Here is a 21,085-nt window from a genome sequence, read left to right on the forward strand (position 1 = left end):
AAAAAAAAATTTGTACAATCTCCAACAATATATTGTAAGCCGAGTTATCAATAGATTCCCAGAGCGCCTTGCCACTGAAGTATCCAACTTCTGTACAAGATACAATTTGCAATTTTCATCTGAAAAAAAAAAAAAAAGATTATTAATTTTGATGTAATTATCTTCGATGTGAACTAAGAAAATTGGGAGAAACACGTAAAATTCGAATTTTTGGGGAAGGTAGAAAAAAAAAGTGGTTTTTCAAGGAAAAAAAACTCTGCAACTGGGTAAAAAAGTCGCTTAAAAAAGTTTTTGGATGTTTTCTAGTTCCCATAGAAGATAATTACATCAAAATTAATAATCTTTTTTTTTTTTGTTTTCAGATGAAAATTGCAAGTTGTATCTTGTACAGAAGTTTGGATACAGGCGCTCTGGGAATCTATTGATAACTCGGCTTACAATATATTGTTGGAGATTGTACAAATTTTTTTTTTTTTAGTTCAAATATATATGTATTAAACTATCCCCAAAACTTCATTTGGCTAATTGTTTTTTTTCTCATCCTACAACGCTTCGCGAAAACTACTGAATTTAGGACATCTAATTGGCCCGCCGGCCGTAATGCCTATGAATCTTCACTGAAATATAACGACTGAAATGTGAAACGAGACACATATTATTTGAACTAGAATCTGGTATGCACATTTATGCACTAGTCTGAAACTAGTCCTTTTTGTCCCATAGGCTTTAATTGCAAGTTGTTTAAGCATGATTATTAAAATAGTAATAATTCGGTCTATAGGTTCCTTTTTAAACCAGTATAAAACTACTCCTTTTTTAGCATATGTTTTAAAAGAGTAATATATTTTTGGAGTGTAATCATATTGATACTTTAAAAAGCGATTATTGTGCTTCCAATGAAGGAACTAGTAACTCCTTTTACTATACGAACTAGACCTGATAAGTTCTTTTATGTAACTAGTCTAAAACTACTCATTTTGGTACTAGAGGCTTGCATATGACATGTATATATTTTGAAGAGATTACTTTTCTTTTTAATTAAGGAACTAGGAGCTATGTTACTATTTGATGTCAATATCATCGGCATACGCCAGCAATTGCACGCTCTTATAAGAAATTGTGCATCTCGTACGATGCTCTCCAACATCAGGTTAAAGAAGTCACACCACAGCGAGTCACCCTGTCTGAAACCTCGTTTGGTATCAATCGCCTCGGAGAAATCTTTCCCAATTCTGACGGCGCTGCTGGTTTTGAGCAAAGTCATCTTGCATAGCCGTATTAGTTTTGCGGGGATTCCACATTCAGACATCGCGGCATACAGGAAACTCATTTTCGTACTGTCGAATGCAGTCGACCGAAAGTGTGAGTCGATTCTCCTTTCATGGGTCTATTCCAAGATTTGGCGTATTATGAATATCTGGCCGATGGTGAACTTTCCAGGTCTAAAGCCACATTGATAAAGTCCAATCAGTTGGTTGACGGTGGACTTCAGCCTTTCACACAATACGCTCGCTAGAACCTTATAGGCGATATTTAGCAGACTAATCCCGCGGTAATTGGCACAGATTGCAGGATCACCCTTCTTATGGATTGGGCAGAGCACACTTAAATTCCAATAGGTAGGCATGCTTTCTTCCGACCATATTTTACATAGAAGCTGATGCATGCACCTTACCAGCTCCTCGCCGCCATGTTTGAATAGCTCAGCCGGCAGTCCGTCGGCGCCCGCGGCTTTGTTGTTCTTTAGCCACATTATCGCTATTCTCACCTCGTTATGGTCGGGTAGCAGAACAACAATTCCGTCGTCAACGATTGGGGTATCGGGATCTTCACATTACACACCCGGTTTTGAAACCTACTGCAAGCCGCCGAAGTTTCTGGTAGAAATTTCGGGAGCTGTTCCTATTGCTATCTTAAGCTTCTTGCACTCACGTATTTCGATCCCTCGTTTCTTATTTCTCTTCATTTCTTAGCTCTCGGTAGCAATCCCACATGGCTCGCGTTGCGCCCGATCGCAGCGTGGCTCTATAGTAGTACTCTCTGAGAACAGGAGTGTCAGTCAAGTGGCGAATCTTCTGGCTGTCTGTTGTGATTGCAGCTTTTCGAGGTCGAACATTCTTTGCGTAGGTAGATGCACGTTTTTTGCTGCACAGAGGCGCGTGCGCAGTTTGGCTGCAACAAGGTAGTGATCCGAGTCAATGTTGGGTCCTCGGATCGTACGTACATCTAATACACTAGAAGCGTGTCTTCCATCTATCACAACATGATCGATCTGGTTTCGCGTTTTTCGATCAGGGGACAGCCAGGTAGCTTGGTGTATCTTTTTATTCTGGAATCTGGTGCTGCAGACTACCATGTTTCGGGCCCCGGCGAAGTCGATCAGCCTCTGTCCGTTACCGGATGTTTCGTTGTGCAGGCTGAATTTTCCGACTGTGGGACCAAAAATTCCCTCCTTGCCCACCCTGGCGTTGAAGTCGCCAAGCACGATTTTTATGTCGTGGCGGGGGCAGCGCTCATAGGAACGTTCCAAGCGCTCATAGAAGAAATCTTTGGTCCCATCATCCTTCTCTTCCGTCGGGGCGTGGGCGCATATTAGAGAAATGTTCAAAAAACGGGCTTTGATGCAGATTATTGCGAGGCACTCGTCCACCAGAGTGGACCACAGTACTTGGCGACGAAGTCTCTCTCCCACAACTACTAAGACAACAAATTTGCGCTCCTTTACATGGCAGCTGTAGTAGACGTCGCAAGGTCCTACGCTTTTCTGGCCTTGTCTCGTTCATCGCATTTCTTGAATGGCAGTGATGTCAGCCTTTACGGGGGCGTCAGCCGGGCGGAGGCACATTCCCCATTAAGAGACCAGACATTCCAGGTGCATACCCTCAAATCGTATTTCTTAGTTCGTTTGCAGGGGTCGTAATCAGTATAGGTAGTTCTCATCCGAGGCTCTTTTAATAGTTTCATTGGGGAGGATTATTAAGTGGCGGGTTCCAATTCCAGCGCACAACCAGCTATCCTGGAATGCTTCGCCTTCTCACGTTGGCTCACTTCCAAACGGGTGTTCGGAAGCTACCCAGAGGATACTTGGGCCTTTTTGCACCATATGTTTACATAGGGCCTGTATATATGTATTTCGAAGAGATTACTATTTTCAAAATTAAGGTACTAACAGCTTTCTTACTATTTAAACGAGACCTTAAAGAATCCTTTTTTAACTAGTCTAAGACTACTCGTTTTTTAATTACTTTCTATAAATAATATTTTGAAAAGATGTTATTATTTTTTAAATTAAAGAGCCATCGGTTTATTTTATTTTAGGAACTGGACCTGATTGGTTAATTTTTGAACTAGTCTGAAACCAGTCCTTTTTGCACCTATTACAATTATTCACTATTTTGTACCATAGGCTTTCACATGACCTCTATATATTTCGAAGAGACATAACTATTTTTAAATTAATAAAGTTGCAGCTTCTTTTGTCATTTGAACTAGAGATTCTCACTCGCAGATTTTTTCTTGAACTAGTCTAAAACTACTCCTCTTTTAATTGCTCTCTATATATTTTGAAAAGAGATAATTTTTTTTTAAACTGCTACGATCTTCATTTGCTACCCGAACTGATACGGGTATGTTATTTTTGACCTAGTCCAAAACTAGGCGTTTTTGTACCATAGGTTTACATATGAGCTTTACACAATATATTGTGGAGAGAAATAGTATTCTATGGAACTGGACCTGATAGGTTCTTTTTTTAACTAGTCTGAAACCACTCCTTTTCGCACCAGAGGTTTTCAAATAACCTCTGTATATTTTGCTTCTTTTACTTTTTGAACTAAATTTAAAAACCCTTTCTTGAACTAGTTCTAAACTACTCCTTTTGGTACCAGTTCGACACTAACAACTTTTGAATGAACTCTGTATGCTTACTTTTGTATCATATCAAAATTACCAGCGACTGAACCAGTTTGGAAGCGGTGAATTGGCTACTTTCGAGTCGTCCCAGAACTATCCATGTCAGAACCAATTTAGTGCGAATTGAGTGCCAAAGTAGGTCGAAAAAAACATTTTTTTTTCTTTTTCGTTGAAAACATTACTTGATAATAAATTAGTAACTGTAACCAGTGTGATAATTAAGTAAGCAAAAATAATAATAAATTAGTAACTAGTACCGCCCCCAATGCAACTAGTTCTAGACTACTTCAACTTATGGCAGATATATTGTAATAAGCCAAGGACTTACAACTACATACATACTACATACTTACATATATATGTATATGAATGCCAATAAATGTAGACGCATCTAAGTTGTTTTTAGCCAAGTGAATAGATTAGCAAAGTGCCCCACTCACTGGCATGCCGACTAATTGACTGCTCGATACAGATATTTATATGCAAATCCTTGTCGAGCAGGCACATCAAGGATACCAGCTTTCAAATATTACTGCTATAAACATTTACTTAAGCCTATTTCACATATGTATGTATGTGTCTGCTCACTTCATGCACACACATACACGCACACACATCCATACATACATTTCAGAGATAAATTATAATCCTAGAATGTTCGGCTGTCATATTATTATGTAATAGTATGTTTGTATATCCACTTGCCCGTTTGCATAGTCGAATTCCAGCACTTACCTGCCATTAATTTGCCGGTAACATCAATCAAATCATTCTGGCAGCCCAAGTCCACGGCCGTTGAATAATTGTAATAGGAGAATCTTTGGCAGATTTCAATGAAATTAAATTCCATCCATGCACGTTGGTAATCAATGAAATTGAAATTTTGCAGCAACATTTTCAATGTGTAAATTATGCCAAACTGTTGAGCGCACAAGTGGTGGTGTGTTGTCGACATTGGTGAGATTGATGGCATGAAAGTAAACATAGAATTAGTAAAATGTGCCGAGTTGCAGTACAAATGCGAAGGTAAACTGCATTAAGCAGCCAACTGGCCAGAAAAAGTAGATAAACTTACACAAACAAAAATGCATTAACAACTATTTCAGAAACGCATTGCATATTTCAAGGCATATTTCATTGCATATATTTGGGGAATTTCAGCAATTCCGTACTTTATTTTTGAATTCTTCTAATAAACTTTTTATTGATTATCTTGGAGAATTTTATTTCATTTATTTACGAGCGAAACAAAAAAAAAACAATAAAAAAAAACTATAAATCAGTGCATGAATTGTGTGCAATTTCGTGGTAATTGTTGCCTGAAAATATGCAAAACATTTTCGATGGCAAAAGGCTTAGGTTTTGCTCTAGCGCGGATTGTCTACCAACAATTCCGTTGCATGAGGAAACGGAAAACAAGCAGTTATACAAAACATGCGAAAATTTATATGTAAAAAACAAATATTTGTGTTTTTCTACGTTGTTTATTTTTTGAGTGATATTTTTCTAGGATATTTCGTTTTATTTTTATTTTTTACAACAGTTGTCGAAAATATAGACAGACATTGAATTATTGCGCAAACAGAGCGCACTACTATACAAGCAAACCCTGTAGGAAATTATTAGCGAATTATTCAAGTTAAACAGTTTTTAAATTAGGTAGGCTAGAAATTTGGCCTACCTCAGGAGGAAGCTCAAAGACAACATTGGATGATTGTGATACTCAAGTTATTCTTGCTTGCCTTTGAACAAAATGCAATATTTAAGCGAAGCTAATAAAGCCTGCTGACAAGGCGGGATGTGAAGTGTATAGGTCCTCGAAGTGACACGAAAGCAATTTCACCCCAAGCAGCTTCTATCAAGGAGACTATAAAAAATAATAATGATTGGCGTTTCGGTTAGGTGTTTGACCGAACTCCTCCTCCTATTTGTGATGTGCGCAATGATGTTGTTCTACAAATGGAGGGACCTACAGTTTTAAGTCGACTTGCCTTAATTGGCTTTAATCACTCCAAAAAGTTCCTGAACATTAATACCAACAGAGGAAAGTCTGCTCCAACCCTAGACAAAAGGGGCTCAGATTACGCTGTGGAGCATTTACCGGTCACTGTAATAAACCCTTTAACAGAATAGGATTATCTAGTACAAGATCATGCAGGTTCTGCTCTGATGAGGAGGAGTCTATGGAACACTTAATCACCAACTGTGAAGCATTAGGTCAAAGGAGGCATAGAATCCGGGGCTCGTACCTGCTTGAGGATGAAAACCTACAAATGTTCCTTCCTATTGCGCAGAGCTAGGCATCAGGCATCCATTTAAGCTCCCCGCCACTGCAGTATATTTCAAGCAGAAGTCTTTGCTGTAGGAAACGCTGCAGAATTGGCAATCGCAGAGACATCAAGCAACAGCAAAATAAACATATACGTTGACAGTCAAGCGGCGATAAAAGCAATAAACTCGTATCAAATTTCATCTAAAAATGTTCTAACAAGCAGGGAAGCTATAGAGAGACTAGCCGCAGACAGACGGCTGCACATCTATTGGGTACCTGGACATAAGGGCATTGTAGGAAACGAAATTGTAGAGGAGATTGCCAAGAGCGCTGTTTTCATACCATTTGAAGAAGAAAACGACATACTGAAATCTTTATATATGAAAATACGGGTAGATAGAAGGTGGAACAATGTGGCCACTTGTAAAACAGCTTATGCACACAGAATGCAGATAAATACGCCAAATTTGTACTAGTCCTGTATAGAAAAGAAAGCAGAACTATCATAGGCATACTGACAGGCCTCAACTTGCTAGAGGCACATGCATACAAGGCATACAAACAACCACAACTCCAGATTTTGCAATGAACTGGAAAAGGGGGGAAGCGTTAGAACACCTTCTATGTTCTTGCCCTGCGTTGACTAGAACCTAAATGAAATGACTCGGAGCTCGCCAATATGAGAAACTGGAATGTATGTCGGAGTTAGAGCGTTAGAATTTACTTAGATTTGCAAAAGACGCAGATTTTTTACAAGAAGTATACTATAGAGAAACGTAAAGGACTAGCTCCATCCGGTACCACTAAGAATCAATAGGTCTATGTAATGGCTTGCAGCCAGACAGGTCAACCTAACCTAACCTAACATATATATAAAATATACACTATAGACTTTTAATTTTATATTTAATATTATAAACCTTTAAATTTTAGCATGAAAAGTAGTATACAAAATCTCGTGAATTCGTTATAGGGAGAGAAAAAACAAATTCTCAAAAATCAACGACAATTCGACCAATTCAAATTTGCATTTTGTTGAAATTGTTTCGAAGTTAGTGAGTTTCAACCTAGTTCAGGAGTGTTTTCGCCGATATCGAGGCTATAGATTTTTTTTTAATATTTCCGGGGAATATTTTATGTTGGACCTTGAACTGACATGCAATTTGACCGCACAAGGACAAACTGACAACGAATTCGAATTCAGCAACCCGAATTTTAAAATTTTTTGAAATTTTTTCGATGAATATTTTAGGTTTGTTCTTGAAAAAAATTAGTTTCTAATTAGTTTCCACCTCACTCTCTGGTGGCTGGAAATTCGCGTACTTGCCGGGATATATGATTAAAACTACAGCTACAGTGAAATTTCATATTTTTAGAGTTTTTGTGAATTTCTGAAGATACCCCTATTCAAGGGTATGATATATGTATTAAAAAATAATAAAAAAAATTCAGGCCTAGACAATCTCTTTCAAAATCAAGTACGAGCATTTTACGAAAAGAATTGTAAAATTGGTCAAAAATTGGATCCTGTAGCTATTTTTGAATAAAATGTGTCAAGAAAATCCCCACTGTGCGACTCCAAGCACTTTCTGGCTATTGCTCTTAGCTACGAGTAGCAACAAAACGTAGCTTGGAGTGGCGCAAAACAGTACCTAGATCCCGCATTTTACGCTACCTGCCCTACTCAGCTATTCAAGTTCGGAGCAGTAGCGAGAGCAAAAATGCAAACTACGAAATAGCGGAGCAAATTCACTCCTTGAATAATGTGCAAGTTTGAAGTGGCTTGAGATTCTCGTTGATTTACAAGAATTCTTTCTCGCTCCTTTTAACGAATTCAAGAGTTTTATGTATGCTACTTTTCATACAAAAAGAAGGTGGAGCAATCTGGGAGAGAGATTTTTGTGTGCTGCTTTTCATACAAAAAGGTAGAGGACTATACAATTGCGCGTTAATATTTTTTAATGCAAAATTAAGCAAAATTAAAAATCTATAATATATTTCATACGTAAATAATATAAAAATATCGTAAAACTACAAACCTAAAAATTTCTAAAGAAAAAAAAAGGATTGAAATTTTATTGAGAAAAATTGCAGAGCAATGTTGTCCTTGATATTGTTGCCTCGAAATATTGTTAGTTATGAAACTGAAACCATAGTTAGGCTATGAAACCGCGAACCCTAATTTTGTTTTTTACTTTCCGATCAAAAAGTTTGGAATTTATATGAAAATTTGTAGAATTTTTATAAATCTTGTAAAAATCTGAAACTTATATGGCCTTCGTTATAGAATTCACTATATTTTTATAAAAAAAAAAAACAATTATTGAAGTTAAAAAATAATTAAACAAATAGTCACAACTTGTCAATATGAGGTGATTTTAGAATTTGGGAGGTTGAATTAGTTTTAAAGGTGGCACACAGATGGCGCTATTTATCACTTTATCGCGTTGGCAATACTGAATATATATTCATGACAAAGCCTCATCCCTAGGCTTTGTTTATCAGTATCTGTCATTTCGCTGAAGTATAAACAACGCAGTGTTTTCGTGCTCCGAGTATGTCAACTTTCGTGCCGTCGAAACGCAATTTGCGGGAAGCTTTGCTTTTCTGCTTCAATTTGAAAAAAAATACAGCCCAAGCCCGTGAATTGCTGCAGGAGGCCTACCCAGACCATACTCCGTCGATTTCAACATGTGAGTACTGCTTTCGACGATTCAAAAGTGGTGATTTTCACACCGAAGACAAGGAGCGTCTTGGCCAGCCCAAAAAGTTCGAGGACGCGGAATTGGGGGAATTGGTAAATGAGGACTCGTGCCAAACCCAAGAAGAGCTTGCTGAATCATTGGGCGTTGATAAATCAACCATTTGCAAGCGTCTAAAAGGGATGGGAATGATCCAAAAGCAAGGACATTGGGTCCCGTACGAGTTGAAGCTGCGCGACGTCGAACGGCGATTTTTTACGTGCGAATTGCTGATCGAGCGACAAAATCGGAAGGGTTTTTTGCATCGGGTGGTGACTGGCGACGAAAAATGGATCCACTACGATAACCCAAAACGCAAAAAATCATGGGGTTTGCCCGGCCACGCATCAACGTCGACGGCCAAGCAGAATATTCACGGCAAGAAAATCATGCTCTGCATTTGGTGGGATCAGGTCGGCGTCGTATATTTTGAGCTGCTCCAACCGGGCGAAACGATCACGGGAGATCGTTACCGACTGCAATTGATGCGTTTAAGCCGGGCATTGAAAGAAAGACGGCCGGAAACGGTAAAAAGGCACGACAAGGTTATTTTGCAACATGACAACGCTCGGCCGCATGTTGCTCAACCTGTCAAAAAATACCTTGGAACGCTTGGCTGGGAAGTGTTACCCCACCCGCCGTATAGTCCAGACATAGCTCCCTCCGATTATCATTTGTTCCGGCATATGAGTCTCGATTTGGCGGACCAGCGGTTCTCCTCGTACGAGGCTACCAAAATATGGGTTGAGTCATGGATAGCCAAGCAGCGGCCAGAATTTTGGAGAAACGGCATCCGGAAATTGCCCGAAAGATGGGCGAAAGTTGTAGCTAGCGATGGCCAATACTTCGAATAAAATATTTTGTACCGTTTTTTCACAATAAAGCCCCAAATCTTCGAAAAAAACCTTTAAAACTAATTCAACCTCCATAACTTTTTATAAATTTTTATTATTTATAATATTTTTTACCCAAAGTTGCAGTTCCAAGTCAATCGAACCGTTGAAAAATAAATATCCTTTCTACTTTATAATCTCCACTCCTTTTACCTTCTACCATATTGTTTTTTTTGTTTTTTGTTTTTAGTTTTTTTTTACCAACAAAATTTTCTATTCTGTGAATGTTCCCACTGGGCATCAACTTACCTGTGCATTTTTATCCTCCAGCTCCATCAGTTTATTTGTCATGCGATACAAAACTTTGGCCAACAATTTCTCCTCTTCCGCTTGATGGCGTTGTGGCAGCGCGTCCGAAAAATCAACGCCAGCATCTACGGCCGTTATAGCTGCTGTTGCTGTGACTTCTGTGGCTGTTGTCGCCGTTGTCGCCTGCAGTGACGGCGTTGACATCGCTCTGAATAAATTACGTAACGGCAATGGCAGACCGCTGAACAGGCGATAGTCGAAAAAATCCCAAAGCAAATTGAAATTAGTTTCATAGGTGGCCGACGAGAGCGATTTGTCGTCGCCAACAGCAGCAGCACCAGCACCAGCAACACCCACACCAACACCATCGTCAGTGCTACCAAAAGGCCCAGCGTCCGGATATTGGTTACCGATTTTATTGGTTGACGTTGTTGCGCCTGTCAGAACAGTTGAGCTGAATGCATTGTTGTTGCTTTTGTAGTGCACTTGTTGTTGGCGTTTTGCATTTTGTATGATGAAGCGACAAAGGCAAAGTGCGGCATGTTCTCTGACACGGAAATCATCGTCGCCGATCAATTGCAAAAGTTCATCCAGGAATTGAGACTGCAAAGAGGGAGGACGAGAGTCAAGTGGTAAGCAGGTGGGTGAAGATAAATAATGTACATATCATGGCAAGTTAGTAGAGCAGAAGCGATTTAAGAAATCAATAAGAGCGCACCGAGGAAATACTAAATGACAGAAGATTAACTTTCCCGGAAGAACAGATAAGTATGGAAGTTGAGTAGGAGGAGAGTGAATTGGAGGCAAAAAGATGTGACACAATGTAACAATTTTTAATTTCGAAACGGGAGCAGAAACACAACTGTACGAGATGAAACTTTATCATTGAGATTTGCGTTGTTTTTTTTTTTTTTTGTTCTTTTTTTTTTTTTTGGTTTTTCGTTTTACATTTGTTAGCGGCAGAGGCAGAAAAAGGCCAAGTAGATGGCGAAAGTCACTTCATTTAATGAGAACACGTACAACGGGCATGTATGTGTGTAAGCGTGATCACTCACACACACGCGTGTATATATATTATGTGGGTTTTTCATGTGCGTGGTAAAAAATGAAAAACATGAAACTACGGAAAATGAAAATTTTTAGTAAAGAGACCTAAAATGCCAAAAAAAGTTAGCCCAAATGAAGCAAAACGTGGAAAAACAAGGCGAATGCACACGAAAATCAGGTTGCGACTGACACGAATACGTTGCGTGCGTGAGGCATCCATCGATGTGCGAGTGGATGGGTTTTTTTTTTTTTTTTTTTTTTTTTGGAGGTGGCAAAAAGCATTGAAAGCCGAAAAGTGTGAGACTTGTCTTTCGACTCACCCACTAAAAACCCCACCCCTGCTCCGTTTCCCCCCCGCGGGACGACCGTTAGGTAATACTTCACGGGAGGGGGAGCGGCCTATTGCCTCTTCATGAAAATCTGCGCTGATGTTCAGCACATCGCAGAGTGGATGGGTGGGTGTATGTGTGTGTGTGCGTGTGTGTGACACATGTAATACGTCGTGTAGCTGAGCAGATAACTTATGAAATGAAACAAGTTGCCATTCAAGCGGCAAAAATGGCAAAGGCCTTGTGAGGTTGACTTACAACGAGTCCGCATGCATCTACTTGTAGTTACATACAATTATGGGATGGTACAGAAATATGTGTGCATGTGTATAACGGAAATTACAGATGTACGCTCCTATTTATATACATACAGACACATGTAGGTACATGTGAATGATACTAATAAAGATGAGCCCAACAAACGATTTCTTCTACCCAGTGGGTAAATTTTGATGTTTGATAGACGAGCGATTTCGTGTGATTCAATTTTTCTGAAAATTGATTTGTTTGTAAGATATAAAATTAAAAAAAATGTTGGAAAAAAATGGTAATTTTGAGATTTTTTCAATGTTGAAAATGTTGGTATTGGATTAAGCAGAAGTTTAAGTTAATGTTAGAATTGAAGAAGTTAAATACCTTCTAACATTGGAAAAAAAATGTTGGAGAAAATATATTTTTTTAATAATTTGTTTGATAAAAAATTTATATTTTTATTTTGTTTTGGACATTTTTTGTTTTTTTTTTTTGTCACTAACAGGTTTATTTAATGTTGAAATTTTCCATACAGCGTTTTTTAAGGTGAAATATCTGTCTTTGTCAACAAAAAAATTGAATTCAACAAAAAATTGAGAAAACAAAAACAAACAATTTTTTTCTGGTAACAAAAAAATTGAATTCTTTCTAAAAACAAATTTTTTTCTTTAAATGTATATTTTATTGCAAATTTTGCTTTTAAATATAAAAAAAAAATATTTGGCAAAAAAACAATTAAATTTTTTCTGCAAAAAATTTTCTTTTTAAATGTATATTTTATTTCAAACTTTGTTTTTTCCAAAAAACCTTTTTTGTTTTTAATTTTTCGCAAAAAAATTTTTTTTAATTTTTTCCAATCTTTCCGTGTTTTTTTTTCTTTTGGTTTTTGAAAATTCGTTTATTTGTAGATTTGCCAATAAACGCTAAGCAAATTTTTAAAAGATATTTTACTTTAAAAAACATTACACAAAAATTTTTCATATTTAATAAACCTGTAAACCTGAAAACTTTTTTTTTCAAAATTTATTTAGTTATTTGAAAAATTTGGGAAAAAGTGTAAAAAGCAAAAATATTATGTAACAAAAAATAATTTAACAGAAGAAAGAAAGAAAAAATTGAGTATTTCTTTTGAAAAAAAATATTTTTTATTAAACAAATTTTTGAATATTTAAAACCAAAAATTTCCGATAAAATATACATTAAAAAAATCCATTTTTTTGCAGCAAAAATTTAGTTTTCTGCTTGCTTCGAAAAAAAATTTTTTTGTTTTTATTTTTCCAAAAAAAAAATTGTCAAAACAAAAATTTCCAAAAAAAACATATCCAAAAAAAAATTTCCAAAATAAAATCTGAAAAATAAAACTTGGAAAAATTAAAAAAAAAAAAGTTTTGAAAAAATTTAAAAAATTTAAAAACTTTTTTTGTTTTTTCCAATTTTTCAAGTTTTTTGTTTTGTTTTTTTTGAAAACTCGTTTATTTGCAGGTTTGCCTATAATCGCTAAACACATTTTCAAAAGATATTTTACTTAAAAAAATATTACACCAAAATTTTCCACATTGAATAAATCTGATAATTATTGTTTTTTTATTTATATTTAGTTATTATATGCAAACCTACAAATTAAAGAATTGTTAGAACAAAATTTAGGAAAAAGTGTCAAAAAACAAGAATTTTGTGTAACAAAAACAATTTTTTAAAATACTAAATTTATTCTGACATTTTCTTTTTATTTATATTTTCTCCTAGTCGAAGATATTTAAAAACATTACACCAACATTTTCCGCTTGATAAATTTGAAAATTGTTATTTTTTTCAAAACTTTTTTAGTTATTATACTTAAACCTACAAATAATCGAGTTTTCAGGAAAAATAAATTTAGGAACAATTTTCAAGATAACAAAAACTGTTTGCAACACAAACAAAAAAAATATAAAATTTTTTTCAAAATGAGAAAAATAATTTTGGGGGAATTCGTTCAATAAGTTTATTTCACCCTATGAAATTACAAAAAAAAATTTGGTTATATTAAACAAAACCGAAGATATTCCACTTTAAAAACACTACACCAACATTTTTGAATAAACATCAGAATCATTTAAAATATTTTTTTGAAAGTTTTTGCAGTTATTATACGCAAACCTACAAAAAACAAAATTGAAGAAAAATTTACGAGAATATCCAAAATACTCAGATCACTTAACATGCACTCGCTCATACATATTTTAGGGTGCCTCCCACAAAATGCAGCGGCTTCTCCAACGCTGTTATACAATTTAGTACATTTTAAGACCTCCGCCAAAATATTTCAGGAAAATATTAAAATTTACCTAAGCTGGACCGACAAGAAAATATTTATTTATTTATAAAAAATTGGCTGATTTAGAGAAAACCCCCGCTCCAACTCTAGATTCCACCTTGGAAACGTCGGTAAAAACAGAGGTACCTATGGCCGTGCAGACCCTTCCCTCTTTCCAATCTTGCCTGCTCGGAAAGATAGCCCTAGCACAACCCTCAAAACCAAGTTTGCGGATGGCGAGATCTGTACGAAGTGCAGAGAAGGAAGGATAAATCTGCCTCAAAATGCTACCACGTCCCACAGGAGATTGCCTCCAGAGACAAACCTCCTTCAACCTAATAGCGCTCTGAGGGGCAATGGTTGAACTTGAAGATCAACGGGAAGTAAGTGCGGAACGACGGGAAGGGCGCCAGTGGGGCATGTCATACACGCGCGTGCTGGGACGAAATTTTGGTAAACGAATTTGCTCAAGAAAAGAGCGTGTCAATCGGCCATCTAAATCAATTTAGTTTTCCCACTTTTTGTGCGAGGATATGTGCTGAAAAGTTAGCGGTGACTGACTCCTCTTATTAGACCGATCGCATGAACGCCTAAAATTATTTTTAAACACTAAATTCCACAAATATTTCCAGTTACAACAAAAAAAGCCAAATTTTACCCAGTCATTTGATTTGTCTGTGCTTTATTAAATAAAAGATGTTTCATACATTCCGGAAACCATCATTAATCACGTCATTGACACCAAACATCAAGTAACCCAGATAAAACTGACAGTGGGCTGACCCTAAGGCTTAGCTTTCAGCTCCCTTCCCTTTAATCCGGTGTTGGACTCTTTTGCGCGTGAAATCCAAGACAACCTCCCTTGCCTTGACAAGAGATACAGTGTGGTCCTGCCAGAGTCTCAATTGTTATTTTCGCATTTTCACGGATAGGTCCAGGACCGTCTACGTGGAATCCAGCGGGATAAAACTGCACTTTTCTATTGGAATGCATGTATCTGCGTTTTAAGCGGAGGTGTATGCTGTTCAAAAAGCGATGAACTTTGTTGTGGAAAACAGATGGAGAGGCAGATCTATATGTGTCTGCAGCGACAGCCAAGCCACGCTCATGGTTTTAGACAGCCCCTCCCACCACATCAGGGGTAGTAGAGTCCTGTAAATCCAAGCTGAACTATGTCGGTAGACATAATAGCCTGATGCTAACATGGGTCCCGGGACACATGGGTATCCCGGGTAAAGAGACCTCTGATTCCTCAGAATGGGCTCTGAGGCCAACTTTTTTGGCCACAGCGAGCTTGGTAGGCTGAGAGAGGCTGCATATGGGCAAAACTGATGTTACCTGTCATGTCCGACCGACTGTCGCAGTTCTTCCTGTCACTAAGCAGGTGGTAGGTTGGACTGTAGGAGGCTGGTTGGACTGATGACGGGCCACTTTCTATGGGCAAAGCACATGGAAAACGTGGGCATCAGTACACTCTCCCCAGTATGTGGAGAGGAGGAGGAGACGCACTTTCTGTACGTCTGAGCCGCCTTCGCTCAAATCAGGCTTGAGGTCTTTGGCACTGACGTGTTAAGAAGCGACCACCTCGGCTCCTTGGCACCACAAGATCTACTCAGATTTCTTCGTAGGTCGAGTAGATTTAATGAAAATTAAAAAGGGAATCCAAGTACAGTGGAATGGTTTTAATTGTGTCAGAGTGCTGTCCCACAAAAAAAAAGTCACACAAAAACCCAAGCAATCGAGTTTCATTTTTCCACAGCGAGTTGTGTGAGTCCAGCTCTTACAATAAAAAACGCCCCGCTCAAAATCTTTCATAGCTTTAAATACTTGGGCTCGCATGTCAGCGAAGATGGCACCTTCGAATAAGAAATTGCTCACCAAATTCAAAGTGGATCGCAAAGCTGGAGAAGAGCCTTCGGTGTCCGGTGCGACAAGAAAATACCACAAAAATTAAAAGATTAAATCTACAAAAGATTGATCAGGTCGGCAGTAATATATGCATCCGAGTGCAGGGCTGTACCACGTAACCTAGAGGTGAAACTGCACGCGGCGGAACCGCGGATGCTGAGGAGTGCCGGCGGCGTTACACTGCTGGACAAGATTCAAAACATTTCTGTTCTTCGTAGCAATAAAGTTGCTCCAATCAGCACTAAGCTCCAGGAAAACCGCCTACGCTGATACGGTCATGTAATGAGAAGACCAGAGAATCACGCAATGAGGCAAGTGTTGCAGATGGAGGTAGCGAAAAGAGGGTCAGGTAGAACACCATAAACACCTGTACACCTGTAAATAACACTCGACACATTCGGTTACTCGTTTCAGTGCTTTAACATTTCACTAATGCTTAAGCTCCTAACACTCACACAGCCACTCACATATCCGTGCATTTATCGAGCGGCTATTATGATGAAATGCATTTGCATGTAATTATGTAATTTCGTATTGTGCAGTAGCATAGTTTTAAAATGTATGCACACATAACTACTTATGCATATGAATGTATGTCGACTGGCAGATAAGGCGTCCAAAATTAGCCAAGTCATCCTTATGAGTCTTCGTGTGAGCAATAACAGAAGCGGCGTAAACCAAACATGTAAGCCTTTACGCAGTTACATAAGCACGAACTAACTATGTAACATACGTTGTAACGTTAAATGTTTTTGTGTACCCGAGTGCTTAATATGAGCACGAACACAGTACGAGTGAGCGCAGCGGTGGGATCAAAACTCAAAACTTTGCCTAAGCTCAGCCGTTGAGGCGGAGGAAATTGACTGAGCGGTGATGCACAATTTTTCAAACAAAAACGGCGAATATGACAGAAAAAACGCAGAAAAAAATAAGTGAGAGCATCGAAAAAAGAGCAACGAAGCATCGAATAACACCGTAATAACACATAGCTGGCGCTGTATGCGCTGTGCTGCATACTCACATCTACATTCATACATATTTTCAAAAATTCACAACTAAGCTTCTATTGTCGCTTGTGCTTGCATCTACTTGCATATATGGGTGATGGGGTGCTAGTCCCGGCTTGGCGGGATTACCATTGTACGGGATCGCGGCAGCTCGGTGGGTTTTGAGTATTGAAAATTTCTCAATTAATTTATTAATTTTTCCAACTTAAAACGGAGCAGTGATTGGGAATGAAACCTTAGTGAAGGAAGAAAAACAAACTGCAGAATCCCTCTCGTTTCCCAAGACGAATATACAGATTTTTTACCGAATTTGAGAATATTTTATATCCAATAATGGATTTCGGGGTCGCGAGCTTAAATTAAAAATATCCCAAAATCCCGAGACAACCAGCACTGCTAATATTGGCGTCCACATGCATGGGATATTAAAATTCTTCCAACTTTCAGAAAACATAATTAAATGACTTACTGCATTTTTGCTTAATTTGATAAATTTGCATACGATGATCGATTTCGGGATCTTAGGTTTAAACCAAAAATATTCTGAAATCGCGGGATCGACAAGTATTGCTAATATTGGCGTCCACATGCCTGAGCTAAATTTCAGCTATGTTCGGGATACCGGAATATTAAAATGCTTCCGACTTAACAAAAAACTTAAACGGCTATTGCATTTTTTGGTGAATTTGATAAATTTAAATCCGAGGATGAATCTCGGCATCCTGCAATTAAATTTATGACATCCCGAAGTTGACAAGCACTGCTAATATTGGCACCCATGTGCATGTGCTAGATCTCGCCTATCTGGGAGGAGTACCGAAACTCAGTGTGGGATCCCGGAATTTCAAAATGCTTCCAGCTTTAACATTTTTCTAATAGCGGTCGCCCCTCGGCAGGAAATGGCAAACCTCCGAGTGTATTTCTCCCATGAAAAAGCTCCTCACAAACATATCTGCCGTTCGGAGTCGGCTTGAAACTGAAGGTCCCTCCATTTGTGGAACCACATCAAGACGCACCCCATAAATATGAGGAGGAGCTCGGCCAAACACCCAAAAAAGGTGTACGAGCCAATAATTTATTAATATTTTTATATCCACAAAGGAGTTCCGAGATGGCGAAATTGCATTAAAAACAGCACCGAAAATCCGGTATAAAAAACCCCAGCTTAAATCGGCATCACTAATGCGCACATGCCCCCATCTAAATTATTTGGGAGGCTGTAAGTGCGCGGATGCGTATACGTAACATTATTACTATGCTGCATGCAATTTTTGACACATTTCCGTTCAGAGAATTTCGCAAAAATGAAAGCGGAAACGAAACTAGCGTGAGATCGAGTACGAGCGCGGCAAGACCCAAACACATGCAGAAGAAAAAGTTTTAAAGTGCATAAGCGATTTGGCTCTTGCACTTTTGCCCGCTTTTTTGCATTTTTCCTTTCTTTTTAGGTTTTTCATATAGGCGTAAAAGTCTATTTTAAGAATTCGTGAGTAGTCATCAAGCAAAAATTATTGTATTATCCGTGCACAGATTGCACTGGCTAAGTGAGAGCGGAAATTACATATGCATAGCGTAGGCGAAAGTGCCCTGATTGAGGATAAGAAAAATTGGAAATTTTAGTGCAATTTTTGGGAAAATTGGCTTTCGCCAACTGGCTGGCGGTGAGTATTACGATGCAAGTAGTGGGCGGCGCACAAACTTTTCGCACCTTTCGCATGAAAGGAATGTGAACTGAAAAAGTAGATACAATTAAAAAATGCTGCGGCGCAGCCTAATATACAAACTAGGTTTTTTTCAGATAAGTGCGCTATTTCATAGTAAATGTCGCGCTCTTTATGGGATATGGAACCTCGTAGTATAAATATTCCACTACATTATTGGATTTAGTGAGCCATTTTGATTCAGTTTACAGAATTTTGTAGGTGGAAATCTAATCCATTAAACATTTCACTCTTATCTCCTGTAGTTCGATGATTATAAATAGCATGAAGAACCGTCCCTCTGCGGCAAAATAAACCGCAAAGGTTGGCTAGTCTCCCAATCACAGGGTCGAAGTGTGCTTGTTACCTCCCAAGAAGGTTCAGGAGAGCTCCAAATTCGATTACTTATCTATACTTCCTGTACTTCCCTTGATGACAAATTTTATTAGACGCTCTGGAGAAGGCCACCGGATGAGAAGAGGGGCAGAATTTCTGACCCCTAAAGACAGGGAAATCTCAGTTCCGCCTTGCAGCAGCCGCAAAGCGTGGATAACCTCGAGAAGTTGAAGGTGCACAAAGCCGCAGTTGCTGCTGCCAATACAATCCGTAAAATTGGCGCATGTCTTATCACTGGTCAGCAAGTATGATAGTTGCTGCGGGAAATATCCAAATCTAGGCAGGGAAATCTGCCTCGCCAAAAAGTTCAAACCAAACATTCTCGATCGAAAAGCCGTGGCAAATGTGTACCAGAACTTCATTCCAGACATATTCATAGGTACACACACGGGTTAAAGATGGGGGAGGTGCTCGTAACAGGAGCAGGAGCATATGGGAGCCTGGCAACAAGTTTTTCTTAGAGTTTGAGCAGAAAGCTCACCTCAACCTATGCCAACATAAGCCTGAGTAAAGCGCTCTAACAGCTTTAAAAGCGATCATCGTGCTCACTCTAATTTTAAGTTTACGTTGAAGTTGGTTAAGGCGCGTTTCTGGCAGCCAAAATACCATTATAATATGCAGGATATCTTACGAACCGTAGGCAAGAAGAAGATTACCGAACAATTTTATGGGAAAGTCCGGTTTCTTAAATTTCTTTGGCTTTAGTTGGCCATTTTTTTCACATATACAATTTCTGAGGGGGCAAACTTAAACCGCAAACTTTAGAATTGCTTTCCGTGCTGGAAATCAATAGGGACTCCCAGGCAGGCGTAGAGATTTTATTACCCCCTTAAGTATGATGAGGCATACGAATGTGACAGGAAAATGTCATTATCAATTAAGCGAAAGGTGTGCAAAACCTGCGTGAGACCAGTAATATTGTGCAGGTCGGAAGGATGGGCAACGCAACCAGAATATGTACGTGGCGGAAATTAAAATGCTTCGATGGGATACAGGAATAACGCGCGTGGACAAAGTGAAAAACATCAAAATTCCAGAAGACTAGAAAATTGCACCAATCTTGGAGAAGATAGAGAAGGCAGGCTAAGATGATACGGACACGTAATTCGTGTAGACGAAGACCACATCATCAAACACATCATAAGCCAACCAGAGCCTGAGGAAGACCACATTCCACTTGGCTAAATACGATACAAAGGGACATAAGAGAGCAGCACCGCAAGACAGAGGAACCTGACGCATAAGGACAATGAGAGCCAACTCCAAATAGGGGCAAGACAAAGAGAGAGAGATGGTTTCTGAAATTTAAACCCTATTTGCGATCTCACCCTTACCTTAAAAGCGAAGTCCTTATTTCAACTTTGTAGAGATCAATTTCGAATTCGATTAATTTTTATAAAATCTCCACAGTTCTGGATTTTTAAAACTGAATCTCAACGTAAATCTATCCACCAAATTGTACCTACCATTTAAGTTTTTAAAAACTAATTTCATATTCGTCTTCAGCGATCACAAGAATTCGTGTATGGGAGGATTCTTAACAATCAAAAACCAAAAGGCATAACAAGTTTTTAAGTGCTGTTTTCGCCCGTGAAACCGGCAAACAAACTGATCGTGAAAAGCAGAAATGCGCGAATACCTTTTTTGGTCTCTAATAGCGTGATTTTCTGTTTATGCAAAATTACACAGGATACATAGGTATTTGTGGATATCTGCGAGAATAACTTTTACATAGTACTTTGAGAGGTTTGGGTTCTGGATTAGTAGTTATAAATGATCTGCCACAGAAAAACATTAAATTTTTATTTACGTTTCAATAAATAAAAATTTCTAAATATCTGAATTTCAATAAAATGAACTTTTAAGGTGAGGTTATTAATGTTTAATATCACTATTATACGGCTACTCCTTATTTCAGGTAGAGGCAATCGAAGTGCATCACTAATTTTTTAAAGCTTCCTACACGTCTTCAATTTTTCCAAAATTGTGCCTTCAAGAGTACTTTTTCAGGTGTTATACGCTATTTGATGGCTTCTAACTTTTATGTCGCTGATTTTTTCTACAGCAAAGTTGTTCAGAATAT

At 38.2% G+C, this 21,085-nt stretch overlaps 1 protein-coding gene across 2 annotated transcripts in view; it reads right to left on the minus strand.

Moving 5' to 3' along the window:
- Window positions 1-21,085, minus strand: part of LOC128855915 (uncharacterized) — a 311,903-nt gene that overhangs the window by 226,118 nt on the left and 64,700 nt on the right. For both annotated transcript variants that reach the window (XM_054091156.1, XM_054091155.1), the window contains 2 exons: window positions 10,068-10,670; window positions 4,648-4,831 (listed from right to left, as the gene is read on the minus strand). In XM_054091156.1, the coding sequence (XP_053947131.1) occupies window positions 4,648-4,831; window positions 10,068-10,670 (787 nt within the window). The remainder of the gene's footprint in view (window positions 1-4,647; window positions 4,832-10,067; window positions 10,671-21,085) is intronic.

This window comes from Anastrepha ludens, chromosome 2 (genome assembly GCF_028408465.1).
Source record: "Anastrepha ludens isolate Willacy chromosome 2, idAnaLude1.1, whole genome shotgun sequence".
NCBI classification, from domain to species: domain Eukaryota; kingdom Metazoa; phylum Arthropoda; class Insecta; order Diptera; family Tephritidae; genus Anastrepha; species Anastrepha ludens.